Below are 21,154 nucleotides of genomic sequence, written 5' to 3'. Positions count from 1 at the left end.
TTATCTTATCCAAACGTAGAAATGCAGCATGAGCCCCAGGGCATTATGGCGCTGAAGCCACACAGGTAAGGCCAAACTGGGTACCGAAGAACTAAAGGCAGATGTTCCTCAATGGTAGTTAAAGTGTCAGGAAGAAGATTCCAGGCCTTCGCTTCCACCACCGAAAAGGCACGTCCACCCACCGGAGCGAGTCTGGCCCTTGGGGGGCTGAATGATCTTCAAAGCTTGCGAGCGCAGAGACCTGCCGGGTTTGTAGATCCAGAACTTCACTTGAAGGAATTCTGCTCCGATTTTGTAAAAAGTGTTGTGAACCAAACACTAAGATTTGAATTTGATGCGCTGCTCAACAGGGAGCCAGTGAAGTTAGTGCAGAAACAGAGTCATGTGAGCACCAAACGGAGGATGAAGAACCGCTCTAGCTGCCACACTCTGCAATAGCTGAAGACGCTGAACCAGATGCCTCAGGAATTCAAGATATAAGGCATTACAGTAATCAATGTTACTGATAACCAGCTAGGATACCACCGGAGCATGCAATTTCATCTTCAAGTTTCTGGGTATAGTCTTTTCTCATTACTGATTACGGGACCTTTCTGCAACCATTCTGAAGATTCCGGGGCTGCACTCCAGTTATTTCATCTCCGGAACACTCAGTGGGTGTCTCTCCATTTGTGTGCTGTTGCGGACCTCGTGAATTTTGGGCCCATGAGTTTCTGCCATGGAGAACCTGAAGAAGAGTAATATGTTCCCATTAATACAGAGCTGTGTTACATTGTCAGTGTTGCTCTATTTCACTTTTTACGAATAAGTGAGCAACTTTATTCCCTATTCAGTTGGGGAGCAAAAGTGAACCTTGTTTATTTTGGAGGCCACTCTTCCTCTTGATGCTTTTCCACAAGGACCACAATGGCTTCAATTCTTGCAGCGGATTGATAATGGTTGAGCCATAGGCGGTTCCCCGCTGCATTGGCCCCAACTAGCACATTACTGTTGTTTCATCTATCGCAGATAGGCGCCGTAGAGCATTTATTGCAGAGGGGAAGGTTTAATTCTTACCCACTGTTTTGCCATCTACAAGACCCAGGGGAGCATGCTTCAATTTGTGGATAGATAAAAAAGTAAATGACTTTTCATCACTTTTTGACATTCAGAACATGACAAATGTCTGAGCCGCAATTGTTTTTAGGCGTGGCTACTTGGTGGCACAAACGCACCACCTATAAGCTGAAATATTTGTATAGAACCGCTAGAGAGAAATGGCATTTGAGGAGTGACACACAGCTTCTAGGTGTTATTTGGTTATTTACCCACCCGTTTGCTCCCCATGCCCATGCTAATCGTATGGCTATTCCTACCCACTTCCTGCCCTTCTCTGCCCAAAACACATTCTCCTGGGATGTCTTTGAGCTCATGTTTTCATGCATTGCCATCATAGATTTTGTTCTAAATATCTCGTGCTGTTTTTTATTTTTTAATCAATCTTCAGAGAGTTCATGATTAATTGGAGCTGTAAACGTGCTACTGGTGAAATAAAAATATAACAAAAAAATTGCCTTTCACCGCTCGATTGATAAGCACTAGGCATGTCCTTAACTGAAGTCCTCTTAAAAACAAGCATTGGCCAATCCAACAGTTTTGGGTTGTATATCAGTATCAAGAATTTGCCAGGCACTGTTATTATATGCCCAGGTTCTCGCAGCATGTTGTAGCTGCTAACATGAATGGTCAGGTAATAACACTATGGCGGTGCGTGGCAAATGCCTTTCCATGCCTACAGAAAATGCCAAACAGTCGGCATTGCTGATGCTTGCTACAAATGAGAAAACACGCTTTTCTCTCCGTAGCTGGAAGCAAAGAGCAATGTTTGGCATCCAAGCAAAACTCTTAGAAAAAAAAATATAACATTTCAGAGGCTAGTCTGCACTGTTGAACATTTTAGTAAGCCGGGGCCAAATCCGTGTTTCAATACAACAACACAAAACAATGTGACTTGGCCCTGTTTGGGCCCAGGTGTTCCGGCGATTGCTAAATCCCAGAGCTCGCCTGAAGCTGTTGGCCTTGTTCCCCACTACAAAGACGCTCACGCAGAACCGGGCAGTCAAAACAACGCAGGATTCCAGAACAAAATGCCTGCCAACAGGAATGTCTTTTTTCAGGACCTTTCTCTTCTATCCTTCACTGACTTGAGTGCTAACGGCGCACAGAAACGTGCGGGTGTGACTTCTTGCTGGGTAACGTTTTGCCCAATCCACCGTGCACTTTAGAGTGTAGTCTGCACTGAATGCCACATGCAAGGGCAATGATGCAGAAAACATAAGTGGCCTTCGGTTACCCACCCGGAAAAAGAGTCGCCTACTTTACAAAAGCACACGTATGAAAAACCAGCACACATAACCATTGCACAAACAAGATGGCCACACGTTCCGCATGCACATGTGACATAGTTCTCAGAGCTATAACATGATCCCAGAGTGCCTCACAAGCAGTGGAGTACCTTTGCTGAAAAGGTTGGGTGGAGGGGGACTTGACATCTGAAGAAAAGATGCCCCAGCCAATGAATGAGGACAAAATGGTGTGCCATGAAAGTTGGGCGGGACAAACATCCCTGCCCCCCCCTTAAATTACGCCCATGCTCACAAGAACTTTTAAAATGCACTTTTTTCATGGCCAAACAACTGAGGAGTCAAATGTTCCAGCAATCCCATGCTACGTACACAAACCAAAAACTGCGGCGCTAAACATCATTTCCGTGTACAGTTGCCAGAGATAGAGACCGAGACACTCTTGCCTTACCATTCACTATGCCTTCCATAGAAAACTCTATGCTCCTGAAACTCATCATTCAGGTCAGCTATCATCTGACTCTTTAGTGTCAATCGGAGTTGCAACTCCGTCCTACCACGCTGGGAACTAATGACTGGGCGTTCTTGGGCATAGTCACCACTGCAAAGTAGCCATCCTGTGACTCATAGGCCTGCCTTGTATTATCATTAATGGGCAGTGGTCGAAGTGTATGAAAAGAAGTAGTGGAACTACGTTCCCTGCTGGCCAGCCCCGCTCCCCACAATCCCCATTGCCACGCACACCCCCCCACGCACAATACAAACCCCCAAACAAATGCGGTAGCTATATAAGGGAACGTTTGGTGCAGTGCACTGAAGTGCAAGTTTCAACTGCTTCCTACACTTTTATTTTAAAACAAACCCATTCCGGAACGGTTTTAAAAAAGAATAAAAGTATAGGAACAGTAAATCTTAATTTAAAAAAGTAGAGGAGCACCACTCTCAAACCGCTCCCAACCGCTCACGCCCACTTAAACCACTGTTGACAATGGGATTTTGAGGTTGTTCTGGTGTTTCACACTTATGAACTCTTATGGTAGTTTAAATAACCCCTATTTTGAAAATACCATTTACTTATGAATTGGAATTGCATGAGAAATGTACAGCACGGGTAACACAGAAATTACCTCATGGGGTAAATATGTATTATGTACAAGTGGTAATTAAAACACCACTTCTTTCTGCCTTGACCGCCATTCTCACATTGATGGCTTTACTGTAGGTTTCTGTATCCGCTTCCTTGTATTTCATCATGTTAAATGCCTGTATGATGTTTCCTGGTGAAGTCATCAGGGTGAAAGTACACCTAATATCATTTCTTGTGATGTCATGGGGGAAGGTTAAACATGTGTGTGATGTCGCTCCAGCAACCTCTGTGATTTTGGGGAAGCAATACCAGTGGCCGGAGGAAGGTATTTTGTGTAACACTCTTTGTAGAAGAAGCTCTGTGTTATGTGTTCAAACTTTTCTGCGATGATATGAAAAATGTAGTGTGCATTTGATGATGTTGTTATGTGGTAATTACAGAGCTTCTGCTGCCTAGAAACCCTTCCAGCTGCCAACCTCGCCAGCACAGGCCGGTGACAGCTGGTAATCGTGACATGACCTTACAGTGCATTTTAAAGGGACAGTGATCAACGGCCGATTCAAATAAAATCAAAACAAAATACATATGAAACAAATTTTACACTTCTTGCTGGAGACAAGAGAGGACCATTACACGTGTGGAGGTTGTGAAAGGAACTGTGTATGATGTTTGCACGCTTGGGGCCGGATGATCGAACATGAACTCTGGCGCTAAAAAATATAGCAAATGATTATTTAACAGAGAACGCAGCAAACCGGCTTTGTCCCCATCTGTATTATCGAAAATTTGTTTGCACGAGGGCAAAATGAAGCAGACTAATTTTTGTACTATATCTGCTGCATAATATAAACATGTATGTACTATGTTGTGCAGCAAGCATAGCAAAAACAGCAATCAGTGTTCTTTATGGGTGCCCTAGTGAAAACACATTTATATAATATGGATTAGAGCGAAACCTGTTTGCTCCATTCCCTATTGTAAATCAACAAAACTGATGATAAATGAATTTGCTCCATTCTTTTGCACACATGCAAAATTTGGATAATATGGCCCCGGGAGCGATATTACAGAATCTTTGCACTGGTCTAAGTGGTGCAACAATTGCCAAAAGCATACTCTTTCAAAACGTATTTGAAACAGGACAATATCTGTTCTGTTCTAGTCCTGTGTCGTGATGTGAAAATGCACAGGGCAATGTTTGCTTTAGTTTTAATTGCACTTTCCCTAATTTGGTGTTTCTGTAATATGCCCAAAGACCTTAATGTTGGTCTTCTGATGGCAAATTAATAACACCTCTTGCACTATTGGAAGCAAAACACGTGCAGATTGAATGGAGGGCAGAGGGGGTAAATGCTGTGTTCATTCCACTCGAACCTCAGCAGATCCACGATGTTCATTAAACATCATTGTGTCCCTTTAAAATGATCACCGGGTCCAGTGTGGTACAATTGCACGAGTGTAGAATGTCCTGGGCTGTTTGTTTTCATGTAAAGGTGCAGTATACTCAGATTCTGTGCTATGTTACATGCCTGTATGATGACACGATAAAGTCACATAGCACACCTCTCAGACATCAACACTATTGCTACTCCAATAACAACTCTGTTCCTTCAAATGAATAGTGTGCATTTTAAAGAAAAAAACATCATGCTTGTTTGCCCTGTCGTAGAAACTGCTTGCAAAGCGACTCTTCTGTCCTGGGATGTGTTGGCCAAGCTAAGCTTTCAAACCAGTCTTAGAATGTGTTACACAATCCTAGTGTGCTGCCTTATTTGTACTTGTGTTTGTATGTTCCTTTGCATAGGCAATCCCAGCTAGTAAGCAACAGGGTGTTGTACAAGTAATTTGGGGGTTAACAGAAGTCGCTGGAATACGTTGATATAGGATATAGCATCATGGATAACCTATAGCAGAGTGGTGCTATTTATCTGGGGTAGAAGGTCCTAAGTGACCCCTCGGTATGGTCTGAAGAACAAAGTCCTTAGTCCTGAATACTAAACTGCAAGATAGTTGGAGCGGTCTCCAAATAAAATCTTATTATGCGGTTTGGTGTTAGAACCTGACAGCTAAACATTAGTGTAATCCTATCTAAGAAATGTCACCCACGCTCTGTTCTATTCTAAAGTGTTACCCAAGGCAGTATTGCGGTCATGCCGTAGACCCTGTTGGGCACATGTAGTACACTCTACAGTCATATAAGGTGGTGGTAAATCTCAGTACCCCATGCTTCCCTAGGGGAGTCAGTCACTGGGAAGTAACCCTCTTTGTGCTACCCGGTCTTAGAACGTGCCAGCTAAGATTGTGATCACCTAGAAAGTGTTGTTGAAGCCCATGTTTAATCTCCTGTCCTAGAACACACACAAACCCATTCGACTCTTCCGTTCCAGAAAGAGTTAATTAAGCCTTATCCGTGGCACAGTTCTATAAAATGCTGAGCAAACCCAGTATTCTCTCCTATTCTAGAACAATGTATCCGTCCCACCAGGTTAGTTTCCTAGACTGTGGAAAGAATGTCCACTCTCCCTGCAAGTTTGGCTATTAAGGTCGTTTCCACTCAGACGTGGAAAGGATTTCCTGCAGGCAACCTGCCTCCCTCAAATGCTTGTTTAACATCATATATGCACTTCACTGGCAGAGGCTACCCGTATTTGTTCTGATGATACCCAATTGTGCACATGCCTGGAAAAAGGGGAGTGGGTAAACGGTCCGTACTGCCATTTAAAAACAAGTATCTCATACAGTGTATTAAGGCCAATTGCCTTGTATGCAACAGGTCCAAAACTAAGGTCATCAACAAATCCTTGCCCATTCAATACTATCTTTTATCCAGATGAACTTACCAACTACACTAACACAATGCCTCACCAGTTGAATACAGGATGCCTTTGTTTCACAGTGATTAGTAGTTAAGTTGATTTGCATCTTAGGTCAGTCAATACCACAGAGAGTAAAGCGTGTGTACCAAAGCCAGAGTTTAACTTCCAGTCATACATATGGATCCCAGCATGTCCAACTTCATGTCTCATCCTTCTGAGGTCAATGTATGGAATAGCTTTACATTTTCTGACAGTAGTCCCTGTTATTTATAGGGCTATGAAACGGCATATACTGTGGCAGGGAGCACTAAATATAACATCAAGTTAATATTACTGTTGGTTTTACCTCTCCAAACATTCCACTCTTAGGCACATCCTCAATCGAGCCATGGCTCCTTCTCAGATCATCTATTGCAACTTCTACTGTATAGAAACTGCTCAGATGATTGCTAGAGCTAGCTAATGTGGCTATCTGTATACTCAAACTACAGTCCACATTCATGCACTCTTTGAAGAAGGACCCTGGCTGCCCATTCAAAGGCAAGCTGAGATACAAATACTGACCACGCTCCATAGGGTTTACTGGAAGAATTGCCCAACATCACAGCAGTACAGATTTATAAGATATCTACTCGCCATGACCCTCAACACTTAATTCCATGTAGACGATGTCCATATTAGTTCTAGTGATCAGGAGCATCACTAGACCTTTACAAGAAAAGATTGTCAACCATACAAAGGGAGTCCATTAAAACAGGGTTCAAATTCCAATCATACAATCTGGGAAAGAACAACAACAAGGAGTATTGTGGCTCGCTCACTGTACACCTGCTGCTTCATGATGTTGGTAGGATATTCCAAGCCGTTGAACCAACACTCAAAATGGCCAATCCGACTACATTCAATGAGTTCGCATACTGATGAAATTCTGAGCTGATTATGCGGGCCTCAAGATGTGGGTTTCAACTATTCGAGGAATCCACCTGCTCTCCAAATATGCGTTGCCCACCTCATCGCATGTTTTGTTGCCATTGATGCTTTCTTAATTTCGATATCAAATGCCGCCAGAAGTCAATACAGCCAGCATAGAATGAATACTAGGTGCTGAATAACCCTGAAATGGGTTCCATATGACATATATCAACACTAGCAGGAGGTTTATGTTTAGGGCTAGTTCAATAATACACCCCAGTTGGGAGAAAGTCACTGGCAAGTGAGTCCTGTCACGGAATGCAAGGATAGTAGATAGAGTCTGCTTCTACAAGTCGATGCCAGAGTCAAACAAAACGGCATGGCACAGGTAGTGGATCACCTCTGTTATTTAAACGGTTGTCAGCCTTTCTCTGACAGGTTCACAGTCTTGGCTAGGACCCAAAAATCATAATCATGACAGGTTCTTAGTCTTGGCTATGACCAAACAACCATAATCATGACAGGATCTTAGTCTTGGCTAGGACACAACAATCATAATCATGACAGGTTCTTTGTCTTGGCTATGACCCAACAATCATAATCACACTGGCACTGAACTTAAACTTCAACTGGTTCTGGCCCATCCAATTGGTTACTTCAGGCAAACGTCTGGATTGCACAGTCCTTTTTGCTTGGACCTAACTAAACAAGGCATAGATCGCATCCCTTTTGCGAGTTAATGGTGCCTCTTTCAATTATTTAAGATTAAATCAGACCAAACGCGTGCATGTTATTTTACCAACAAAGATGTTGGTGAGCAGCCACAAGGACGTTTACAACTAAAGGTTTGCACATGATCCAAGAGTGTCATGAATGCAGATTGCTGGTTGTTTCATTCATCGGGAGACTGATACACTTCGTGTCGGGTGGTGTAGTTGGTCTGTCACTATTTAGGACAGCAATTGCCTGTAGTGAAAGGCTTGGAATTGGAGGAATATCCATGACAATGGCCCCACTAATGCTATGACTGTTATCAGCAAGTGAAGATTACAACTCGTATCTGTGTTTATCAGAATGAATTACCACCGGAGAAGAGCAGTGAGGAAATAGCCTGAGGAAGGCTGCTCGCCTATCCTTTGCTCTGTTAGTCTTCAAGGCAATGTAGTGCTTCTTCATCCTGAAAACTACTACTTGCCAAGGGAACCGACTTTTGAATTTCCCAAGGGGTGCCGGTGGGCAGATTATGTGGAAGTTCTATTGTAAATAATGGGACATTTGACCCCGATTGCTCTTCCCGGGCGGTGCCCTGGCCCTGAGAGCAGTGGCAAGCTAGGCGCCCCTCAATTGTGCCGACACATTGATTGGTCAAAAAGATGATCTATTCATAAATGCGCCTACTTCATTGTAATTGATGATCCCCATTATGCATCCGTCCCTTCAAAACAAAGAGGCTAGATGAATGATAGGGAACTCTAAATGTCTGTCGGATAAAGACCTAACATAACGGGGCAGCACAGTCCGTGAACATATTGATTTGCAAATTGTAGTATTTGGCAGTGCCATCCAAAGACCCAATAGTGAATAGTTCAGGAATAGGAGATTTAAAAGTATCACTGAACATAGTTGCTTCCTTAGCATCTTGGTTGGAGCTAAACATTAATGTACTCACTGCACCATTTAAAGGCGTATAAGTCGAAACCCCTATTCAAACCCCATTACACTCTTTAGTAGGTCTACAAAGAAAATCAGCAACCAGGACCTCCTATGGATTACTTGTGGGTAAAAGATTAGATTGATTGGTGCATACATGGTTATGAGTTGCACCATTGCACACCCAGACATTGGACTTGCTGAACAGTATAGCACTAAGGACCTCTCTACGTTAAGGGCGCAGCAGGCTGGAGATGTCTGCAATAAACTCACAACAATGTCATCTATACCTAAGCATGGTGTATAGACACGGGATCCCTCCCACAGCATAACCAATAGCCATATGCACAAACACAATCCAATTGAGACAACTGAAGAAAGGTGTAATAATCCACTATGCGGAATATGCTTTAATCGACAATTGTGGTCATACACCTATTTAGCAATATATGACTTTTGTTACCAGTCAATGCTCCTGATGTATGCCAGTCACCACAATGAGGATCTGCTTATCCACCACTAAACATGTGTTGCCAACACCAAAGGGAGTCCCTTCTTATGCAGCACAAGAAAGTTTCCTTCGAGAAGGCACTAAAGGCCCACAATGTTTCACATTAGTGGCTAAATTACACAAGGCACAAGTAGAGGTAGCCTTTAATTGAGCATGTATTTAAGTTGTTTAGGATGGGACGCCTCAGTTAAAATGCAGAGGGTAGATGACAAAACTAAAAAGAGGTGCGGGGCCTCTCTTCAAGGTCATTTGAATGTTACATCATAGCTGGCCATGGGTGGTATAAACATTGCTCCAATGCAAGCGCAGTTAGCACCAGGGCTAACACATTTCCTAGTGCAATGCAATTTAGACTTTCAATGCTTTTTTTCTTCCCGTCAGGACAATGCATTCCCTAGTCCTATCACTAATACAAAATGTGCATTAAAAAGTTATTTTTGCACTAAGGACATTTTTTGTTCTAATTGTACTTGCGAAGATCCAACTTTTCTGTAGCATGGTCCTAATATTTCCATTTCCTGATGGATGTCATCACCAATAGAGTTTCTGTGATTGGTATAATTGGACCCTGTACTTCAGATATGATTATAGAGAATGGAGGAACACTTTAAGTAATAGAACATTTTGAGAAATAAGTTATTTCATTTGGAATATATTCCTTAAAACTACATTTGGTAAATGATGACGGGGAACAGAGTAGTCCAGTGAGCTTCAAGGGGGACTCAAAACGTCCATATATATTTCGGTTTGCCTCGAGCAGTCAAAGAGGAATGCAAGTTATTGATCAGGAAAGAGATACTGCACCTTTTACACCTGCCTGTATAGATCACGTATTTGATCAGAAAGTGGAAACTTTTGTTATAATCTGAAATGTTTCTATATTTTGGGTATTTTTATCCCATTCTCTCTATTTCTAGGCAGTGGAAGCTCTGCTTCTAACCAGGCTGGGGATTCTACTTGGGGATCAGGACAGGTATGTTTTAAAATAAATAAATAACCAATAATTCATACATCAACTAAAAGAAAAATATGTTTCTGTGTGCGTGTGGTATTTGAGGAGTGTGATGTGTTTGAGCTTTAAATGTAATGATCATGTTCACTTCTTGACAGAAACCGATTAAAGCTGTTGAGGAAAGGCCAAGGGGTCAGTGCTGCTGACATGTACAGATGGAAGCTCTCCTCACACGAGCCCTGCAGCTCCACCTGCACAGCAGGTCAGTTTATAGGACCACCCTTTGCAAATGTTCAGTGGAGACAAAGTTCCAGTAAGCCAACACAATAGGCACATGAGGGTGGTGGGGGAATGGGGCTTCTAGCTTCTCTAAAAGATTATTTGATTTAAATAATTCTATCAATGTATGGCACTGTGCATGAATGTGAAACAACAAATGAGGAAGAGGATAGGATGGTACACTTGATTTTAGGAAACAATAACTAGCTTTATTCTGAGTTTGGTGGTCATTTGGCAGTAAAGCATCTATCGAGTTACCACCAACATCGATCACCATTACCGCCACCTGCTCCCCTGGATTTACTAAGGTATTACAAGTGGTGTTAAGGCTGCAAAAATTCCCATTTTTGGAGTCTGTAAAACTCCATCAGGAATTTTGGTAGATTTACCACCGGTGGAATAACCGCACAGCATATCCCCATATTTGTGGAGGTGAAGTGGAGGATTTACCTCAGCAACAAGCTGTAAGAGAATTTGCCATTTTTTGTCAGAAATTGGCAGATTTACCAGAGGGCAATTTCACCGGTGGTAAATCCACTAAAACGTAATTACCACCACTTTTTTCTCACACCGCCGAGGTCCAATGTGCTAAACTGAACTACAGAAAGACCTGCAAAAACCATGATCTAAGAGGAATGTTAATCATAGTGAAGAATGGAGATACAATAAGACAACGTTGATAATGGGTGCTCTCTGAGGGCCCACAGAACACAACTAATTTTAAAAATAAACGATAATTATGAAAATTAACCCTATTCAGCTCTGCTGTATTTAAATGTATCCTACGATTATCAATTGTGCAATTTAGGTGGTTTTACTATTCAGCCCATGATGATCTTTTTCAAGTTCTAATGCCCTGACAGCACCAGAGGAATGGCTGAGTAGGATACACAAATGTCACGCTATCAAACAACCCCAACTATATTGAGCGCTCAAAGGCCTTTTTCAAGTACTTCTATGTATGTCCTGGAACGTATCTGGGATATTGCTGAATAGGTAGCACACATTTTATGGAATCCAGAACTTGCCAACAGTGACCAACCCCTCAGGACCTTATGCAAGTGTCCATGCCCTAGATAATGTGATTGAAACAATTGAATAGGATAAACAACTAAGAATGCCCAACAAGGACCAGTCCCTCTTTGAGGACTTTTTGCAAGTACCCATTACCTAGATAGTGTCTGAGAAACATCTGATCAAGATAGACACATAATATGGAACCCAGAATGCCCGATTCTGACCAGCCCTCAAGGACCTTGTGCAAGTATGCATGCCACCTTAGACAGCATCTGAGCCACAGCTGAATAGGATAACTATGTATTATGTACTCCACGCTGTCTTCAGAAACATTCCAAGTGTTGTTTTACATCTATGTCAGTGTGGACCTAGAGCAAGTCAGACCACACATTTGTTGTGCATGCAACACTCTGCTCTCTCTCTTGCTTGAGATATTTTATTTTATGCACCACGACTTCCATATCAACTTGTTTTTTAAAAAGAAAAACCTTTTCACATTTTATATAGCAGGATTCCTGCTTTGTGTCCCAGAGCACTGGACAGGATATGTGGCAGGATCGGTGGGATCTGAGTTCACAGGGGCGGCAGTTGTATGCAGTGTGCAGGGAGGTGTGGGTTTGGGCGTTTGAAGGGGGGTGTAGAGTTGGCACAAAGGGAGGAAACTATTTTGAATCTCCTTAGGGTGGGTCATGTGGGGTTGGTGAGATGGTAGTGAATGATGGGTAGAGGTGCATCAGTGGTGTGTCAGGCTTGCGGGTGTCTGGAGACGATGTCTCATTATATGTTGGACTGTGAGAGGTTTACTGTGAAGTGGGAATCGCTCAGGGCCAGGATGAGTGGCATTGGGATGGTTGTACAGGGGTTATCTGATCTGTTCAGTTAGGAAACAGGGGTGGTGGATGATCAGTGTTGGTTCCTGCTTCAGTTTGTGTGGGAGATGGATGGTTGGCTGATTGGTGCTTATTTTGGCGAATATCATCTAATTAGATAGAAATCGCTGGCCTGGGTTTCCAGAGTCACCCTAACAAGAAGAAGAAGAGAATTCAACATACATGCACACATTTAAATACAATGTCATTTTAAGCAACTGTGCAAAACTGTGACATAGTTTATGCATGAAATGCCTATAAAAGACATATGTGCGGGACGTCCTTAATTGCCTATGTGAATTAGGACAAACATAATGCCCTCAGCACCTCAGTGGTTTTTAGGGCGCTGTAGAAATCTCTCCATCAATGAGGTGCCCATGTCTAATGCTCGGTGAAAGATATTGAGTCAGCTCTGGTTATACGCCTGTTTAGCTTTGGTTGGTCTCTGACTTCCCTGTGCTCTCCACTGATCTATGTGTTGCTCGGCTCACAGACACAGAGCCTTTTTTGTCTTCTCCATGAATCATGCCAAACTGCAGCACTTTAGTCGTATTTAGTCAAGGTTGTGTTTCACCCACCCCACGTTGCCCATTCCATTGCTCCATACTTTATCCTGGTCATGAAGACATGTTTGTTTCCTGGAAGGAAGGTGTTGTGGGTGTGAGGTCAGAATGCAAAAGGCACTTTTTACAGCAACAGGGATTGGACCCCTTACAGCAGGCATGCTTTGGACGAGTACACTGCACCAACTTGCCTTTATAAGAAGAGGGAACCCCCCTTATTTATTGATTAATGAGTAGACTACCACAAGAACAAGACAAACTCATCTGGACGTCTGTTGGAGATAGATTCTATCCCATAGTCCTCTGCAACAGGGTGAAGACAGAAGGCATCCAATGCAGAGGAGAGGACTAGCCCCTAAAAATCACCAGGGAATAGGGAGGGTGAGCGCTGCCATACCTAGGCCTCACTGTGGCTGCGCTGGAACCAGGACCGTGAACTGAAGATGAAGGAAACCCTGTATGTGTCAGACTAGTTACCAGGAATGGAGTGCAAAAGATGGGCCCATCTAGTCCTGGAGCTCCTGCCTTATTGTTTGGTGTTGTCAATTTGTATTTTCAACAATTGCTTAAGTGTTTATCCTCCATTTCACTTTGTATTGAATTTGAGCATGTATATAGCACTCTTCCCTCATTTGTATGGCCTCAATGTGCTTTGTGGTTGGAATGCCCTCGGTGACCGTAGTCACTGTGTTGGAAGTTCTAAGAGTTTTAGATTAGCAGATGCGTGTGTTCATTTTTGCTGGACTAGGACTTAGGTGACTGGCTAGGCTCAACTAAGCAGCCCAAAGAAATAGGCACGTGGGTGGGCGCTGTTGGTGGTTTGCGTTAGAGTGCTATTGTTGAGAGAGTCGATGTGTGGCCAGCTATTCCAATTATCTTTTTGTTGGTAGTCGCTGTATCCTAGTGCCAGAGGTGTTGCGGTATGTCAGGTGTTTCAGTGTGGAAGGGTATAGGCGCTGCTAGACTGGATGAGCGTAGCCATAGCTACATTCTACTGTGCATGGATGTTTGGCCATGTCTGCAGCCTGTGTCCACAGAGGTGGTGTGAAGTACATGTACCATAGGCTTCAAAGTTGTTTGGCTGGAGCGATCTTTTTCCAGTATTGGTGGCGCGGTCTCATTATTCGTGATCTCTCTGGAGCGAGGGTCTGGGCGTTGAGGTCGGGTTGGTTAATTGCGGTGTGCCACAGTGAAAGCTGCTGGCTTCCCTGGTGTATTTGTTAGGTAAGGAATGTTGTGCCTGGGGCGACAGTGTGTCAGGTGAGCCACTGCTAATGCTTCCGACCTCTTTGTTGTAATTGTTATAAGGAAAGGGTTGGGTTTGGCAGTGTGGTTTCGAGGGGGAGGGGGGGCTTAAGGGGATATTATGGGAAGATCCAGGATTTTAGGGCCTTTCTGAATTGCAGGTGGTTTTCAGTGTTGCAATTGTGTAGCCATCTGGAGTTGCAGATGGTTGGTGCTTGGACGGAGAAGGAGGATCCGCCCAGCCTGGAGGAGTTGTGAGGTGGGATCACTAAGCGAAATGCTGTGCGAGATCTGAGATTCATTGAAGGCTGGTAGGGAACGATTTTGTCTCGGTGGAATAATTTGCAAATAATTGGTTCTCTACAGTAACAATACTTGCCTCTAAGCTGTACTGAGTGATTCATCAAGTCTTTCAATGTTTCCTTTAGGAATGAACAACTTGTTGGTATTTACCTTTTTTTTTTCAAAATGTCACGCACATACTATATTTCCTTTGATTTAGAATAGTAGTTGGTGGCATTTAATTGGGAAAACTTATTTCATTTGTTCATCTGATGAAAATACTGACTTCACAAGTTATGCATTATGGTTGATAATATTTGATATACTTTTTAACCCGGACTATATATCTAATTGCCATTTGTTGACATTAAGCCATAATTTAAATAAATAAAGACACTTCTCTATTGCTCATATTGAAAAAAAAGCTGAGGGATTTTGGCTTGGTGGTGGCAACACACATTTGCTAAAAAAAGAAACACTACAGAGAGGTCATGACATGCTGACATATACTGTGCAGTGTGCTTGTATGTGCTGTGTTCTCATCTGGAACTATTATTTCCAAGCCCATACAATGAAATTTGCAGTTTAGGGGTTTTGTATAAGCAGGTATTTCTGCACTGAGACGTACAATTGCAACGCACACATCTCAGACATCTGTATTGTAGATTAAGTTCTCATCCCAGTGGCATGTATGTTTTCAGGGAAAAATGTATACCTGTAGCCAGATGTTTTCTGCTTGGAATTTACTCTAAAATATTTGATATTAAATAAGTCCAAACCACATGGCCATCGGATTTAACACATTTTAATGACTTACACTGTATTCAGACGTTGTTCTTTCTTATGACCTCCCCAAATAATATCAAAAGCTGCCTTATTAAATGTCCAGCTGTGTTGGCATAAATCCATCTATGACATTACGACTGGTTAAACACAATGCTTCAACCTTTTCATTGTGTTTTTGTGTCTGTCTCCCGGCTCCCACTCCCTGTCTGCCCTCCTCCCCCCTTCCATTCCCTAGGTGTGATGTCAACATATGCCATGTGCGTCCGCTACGACGGCATCGAAGTGGACGACACACAGTGCGACTCTCTGACGCGGCCGGAGCCGGTCCACGAGTTCTGCGCTGGACGGGAATGTCAGCCAAGGTATAAGCGGAGAGGCCATTTTACAAGGCTCCCCTCCAGAGGCCTGCAGGCTGCAGTCCAGACACTGTTCAGCATGCATTCCATCTCGTGCTGGCACCTGCACTTGTCTATTAAACACTCTGTTTTCCTTTTCAAGATTGCTAGGGTCGGTGGAGGTTTTCTTTTTTTTTTTTTTTAAATCAAACTATTTAATCAAGGATTCTGTCATTCCTGTGGTCTAAGTTTGCCAAATTCTCGAAAATACTCTAATTGATGTTCATGCTGGTTCTATTGTAATGCAGAACACACGTCTCTCTTGCTTTCTCTCTCTTTCTTTCTTGCCTCCTTTCTTTCTTTCTTTCTTTCTTTCTTTCTTTCTTTCTTTCTTTCTTTCTTTCTTTCTTTCTTTCTTTCTTTCTTTCTTTCTTTCTTTCTTTCTTTCTTTTTTCTTTCTCAGAGGTATTGCTTCTTTTACCTCCATAAATGAAATGTTATTCTTATCAGAAATTGTGCTCCCTCCTTTATCACTCGAATGGGCACGTAACCTTCAGTAACTGTAGTGTGTAGCGATTAGCTAGAAAGAGGATGTGTAGCGGTTAGCTAGAAAGAGGAAATCATCGTATGTCATCATATCCTACAACATTGTGCACTTGGGGCGGGGAACTGAGTAAAAAATTCACTAATTACTTGTAAATACCACATATTTCTATCTGGTTGGAAACATATTTAATGTACAAGTTCGCTTCAGGCTTCAGAACTATTTGGAAGCAAAACGATCCTTTTTTGGCAAATCCGCAACACCTACTGTTCAAACTTAGTGGGAGTGGAAATCCCAAAAGCAAAGAAAGAGAGTACAATTAAACAAGATGAATAATAAAAACATTGCAACAGGATAAATGGAGAGCTATGAAGCCATCGTAAACACCGGGAATGCTGAATGTCAGTTGTCCTATAATTTGCTTTTTTGAACCCCATTGTGCCTTCAGAGATTGAGGAACTGATTTGTAAATCAGTCTTATTTCCATCCAAGACGCTAGTTCCCATCTCTTATCCACAGGATTATAAGCAACACCAGCCTCATGTGTACAAGGTTATCCCTCCTCTGCAGTTTCACAGTCAGTCTGGAAAAGGGGGGAAGGGAAGGATACCCAAAAAAAATTCATGTGGTTATACTTGATTCTAAGCTTTCAACCCATCACTCTGTGGTGTTGACAAGAAACCAATCTCTTGGTCCCACACTATGAGGCTGTCACTGTGCCTTAAACCTTCTCTCTCTCTCTCTCTCTCTCTCTCTCTCTCTCTCTCTCTCTCTCTCTCTCTCTCTCTCTCTCTCTCTCTCTCCCCCGTCTCTCTCTCTCTCTCTCTCACTCTCAGTCTCTCTTTCTCTCTCTCTCTCTCTCTCTCTCTCTCAGTCTCTCTTTCTCTCTCTCTCTCTCTCTTGATAAGTGTGGCATAGATTAGAAAACCACCTAATTTGTTGCATGTATGGGCACGGTGGTCCAAAAGGAGGACACATAGGGAAGGAGCTTGGCTTGGCACATGTGGGAAACATTCTCAAATGTTGAGCATGGTGCACCAGGTGTGGCATTTATGAGACTATTCCCTGTGTGGCATTCATCAGGAGAATATTCATGTGTTGGCATTTAAGGGGGAGCCAGCCTTGGTTTGCATTAAATGAAAGGCACTCGTGAGGAGGAGGTCCAATGCGTGGCCTTCATTCACTGGTGCCCCTAGCATTTGACCAACAGCAGGATATCATTGGGTGGATCCTGGAGTTAAGGCATTTATGGGGGTTTGTGGGAGAGGCTAAACAGTTGCCTTTTATTGGCGGCCAGCCTCTCTTTCGATAGTTATGCGGGGCAAGCTCAGTTGGTTCATTCACGAGGAGCTTACCCCAGTGTGGCACCCACAAAGAGGATGACCAAGGTGTGGCATCTAGGAGGAGGAAGACCCAATTGTGGCATAGACAGGGTCATCTCCAGCTGTGGGATTTATAGGGTATAAAAGTCATTGCACAAAATAAGACTTTGGGCCTCATTACAAGTGAGGTGGTAAGGGGTTAACGGCGCCCGTAAAGGTGCTGGAGCCGTTAACCCCTTACCGCCTCATTACGAGGTTCCCTCGCTGGAACCGCTCTGGACTTCTGGTCAGACTTGGTTTTGTCTTGGAATTAATCGAGAGATTTTACAGAGCAACCTTTATAAAAGGAAGCTTCCAGACCCTGCCTCAGAAATGTAGCTTTCAATTGAACTTAAGAAGGATGAAGTTAATTCAGACAACAATAAGCAGTCCTAAAGTGGAATCACAAACTGAAGTGCGACCCCAGACCTTGTGTGTTTTCTAGTGCCATTGAAATACTCTGATAGGGACCAATCATAGTAAGGAGAACACAGACAGGTGACACATGCCAAGCCTAAATTATAATGTCCGTGTTCAGCCAAGGTGCCCACAATAGAAGTGCTGTAAGATGAGTTAAGAAAGTGATGTGGTTTAGGGACCTATAGTTGACACTCAACCAGTGGTCATGAATGTTGCTTTGAGCAATTATTTTTCCAGCTTTTGAACTTAACCACATTATGTGGTCCATGTCTAATCATGTTCTCTTCTCTTAATGCAGTTCCATATATGAGCCATATATTATCAAACACCCATTGCCTTCAAACTTCAAATGACCAGGTCCACCCCCTATGTACAAACTAACGAATTGGAACTAGATGAAAACGACAACAAAATCATGAGCCTTTCTCTGACACAGCATGTCACCAGGGTAAACTTGAGGATCGATGATATAAAATTTGAAGTGACATGCCAGATGACGTAATTCGGTCTTCAATTACTCAACACATCCAACCTAAGCTCTTCATATGCCTTATTGAAGCCAAACATGTTTCTATTTGCTGTCCATATGAAATGCATTAAAAAACCATTTGGCGTTTCTTCTTAATTCCCATTCTAAATATTTCAATGGCAAAGTGGTATATGGTATGATAAGTCAGCTATAAGCACATGTGTTTCTAGGCACAGCAAGACAAGGGAGGGTACTGAGGGAGGACAAGCCAAACGATCTTACTAGGCCTTGCGTCATTCAGATTGTGCAAGTGCGGTAATGCAAAGTGCAGGGGAAGGGGAATGGGGGCAGTGCAAGAGGGGAGGGGACAGTGCAATCAGGGCAGTTTTGCTCTGAGTAAGTGCAGCCCGGACAGCACAGCTCTGGGTAAGTGCATGGAGGCGGGGGACTGTAAAAGATACAGTTACAGCCCCTAGTGCGTCTCACTCCTGAAGGCAGTGCAGGGTTGACCGGTCAAGAGGAGCAGGTACCCAGTGAAACTCTGAGGATAACCAAGAAACCAATTGGTGCAGCCGACCTATGTTATGGACTGGGCATCTGAGCCTGGGGAATTGGCACAAATGATGTGTTCTTGACGGTCTGCTATGGAGGAAGGTGTTGTCCATGCCAAACTGCCATGCTATTGTAGCACTAGGTATGAAACAGGCTTGATTTTGCATCAGGAACGAGTCCAATGGCGTTTCCTTTCATGGTACTATTAAATAATATCCTCACTTTCCGACGGCGGTAAGGGTTTACCGGTACCGGTATTTTACCGGTACCAGTAAATCCTTACCGCCTTACTACGAGGTCCCTTTGTGGGTTGCGGAATTTAACGCCTGCTTTTTGCAGGCGTTAAAAACCAACCCGCAAAGGGACCAGGGAGCTAATTACGGTACCGCAATTTGCGGTGCCGTAATTAGCACCTTCCCCATTCCCATTATGCCCTATGGGGCAAAAATGGGAATGGGGAAGGGCAATGGGGGAAGGGGGAATTACCGCCCCACCAACCTTGGAATAGGGCGGTAATTCCCCTTTCCACCAAGGCGGTGGACCAAGCTAATAGCACCTTGGTCCACCGCCGTCCGTGTAATGAGGCTGATAGACTGAGCTACTACTAAGACCGAGTTAGGGAAAAATTCCCATTTGCACAGAAAAAAAGCAAAATGTGCTTCAGATGTACTTGGACCAAGTTTTCTAATGTTGGCCTAAGGAATACCCTCATGAGATTCCACCTTAAAATTTTGCCAATTGGTGCCTTCACTGATAAATGGAAACTAGGCAACCCCAAGGAATAAAGCTGTAGCTACTGTGGGTCCAGGACAAAAGAAACCTGCAAACATCTAGATCTGGAGTGTATGGGTACATTCGACTTGCAATGCGGATATTGTAGAACCTTCGTACACAATATCGGCCTCTATAATTTTGAAAGCCTGTGGCTTAGGATCTGAGCCCGGAATCAGATTGCATTGGTCATGGCAATAACAAGATTTATTAATGGCATTATAGCTTTATCAATGAAATGCCACTCCTAATGCAATCTTTTATTTTATTTCTCTTATCTATTTATACACATATATATTCATTTATAACTTGTGTTTCCCTCTTTTTTTTGTGAAAGATTGAATAAAGCAAAGCACAATTAGCACTGTGTAAAAAAGTGCAATCAATTTAAATCACGTGTCCTCCAGCATGCACTGCCTCTTTGCTCTTCTGAACACCCTGGGACATTTCAACTTTAATTCTCATCTGAGTGCGTTCTGTTTTTGCAGGTGGGAAACCAGCAGCTGGAGTGAGTGCTCCCGGACCTGTGGCGAGGGCTACCAGTTTCGCATTGTCCGGTGCTGGAAGATGATCTCTCCAGGATTTGATAGCTCGGTGTACAGTGACTTGTGCGAGGCGGCAGATCTAACGAAGCCGGATGAACGCAAGACCTGCAAAAACCCAGCTTGCGGGCCACAATGGGAAATGTCTGAGTGGTCAGAGGTAAGTCGAACCAACTCTCAGGGCTTCAGCTGCTTTGTATGAACAAGGCCTCGACTACGTTGAGGTTTCATCATGGTCTACTGTCTCAACAATCGAGTTATTTGACTTTGATTTAGAGATGATTTGTAATTACTATGGAGAAAATCCCAATACTTTGCTGAGAGCTGCTTATGTCCATAACATACGTTTGTAAATATTGACTATGAATAAGCGACCTTCCAATACTCCACCATTTCCAAATTCATCTGAGAGACACTCTTAACCAGTGAGGCAAAGAGGTGGTCTTATACTAAAATGTTTCATTTGCCTCTTCATTTTCACTCCACAGTAGTGTTTTCTTGACGCATGGCAGCAGCTGGAGTTAAATGTTAAGTTATTAGTATTAAAGCCTGACATTTTGTTAGCAAACCTGGACAACATACTACCCTATCATGGCTTTTGGTGTTATAAGAAGTATTCATACATTCGCAAGTTCTCTAAAGAAAGACACGCAAGGCACACAATGATGACATGGTATGGTGTCTGTTTTTTGACACATAATCATACAATGTCCAGTCAAGAAGTCTGAACTTGCACTTCACTGCATGGATGTACACAACAAACATAGGGTGCATGGACGGTTTGTTTCTAAAGCTTTGCATAGTTCCCCTCAATACATGATGTTGCCCTTACCATTTTTGGGCACTTTA

General features: G+C 43.1%; 1 protein-coding gene across 1 annotated transcript in view; it reads left to right on the top strand.

The window, feature by feature from the left end:
• Positions 1-21,154, top strand: part of ADAMTSL2 (ADAMTS like 2) — a 329,265-nt gene that overhangs the window by 205,677 nt on the left and 102,434 nt on the right. Inside the window, exons 12-14 of the mRNA XM_069609632.1 lie at positions 10,429-10,532; positions 15,547-15,673; positions 20,252-20,465. Coding sequence (XP_069465733.1) covers positions 10,429-10,532; positions 15,547-15,673; positions 20,252-20,465 — 445 coding nt within the window. The remainder of the gene's footprint in view (positions 1-10,428; positions 10,533-15,546; positions 15,674-20,251; positions 20,466-21,154) is intronic.

Source organism: Ambystoma mexicanum, chromosome 8 (genome assembly GCF_040938575.1).
Source record: "Ambystoma mexicanum isolate Mex_15411 chromosome 8, UKY_AmexF1_1, whole genome shotgun sequence".
NCBI lineage: Eukaryota > Metazoa > Chordata > Amphibia > Caudata > Ambystomatidae > Ambystoma > Ambystoma mexicanum.
Note: the sequence above shows the minus strand (reverse complement) of the source record. Positions and strands in the feature narration are given on the sequence as shown.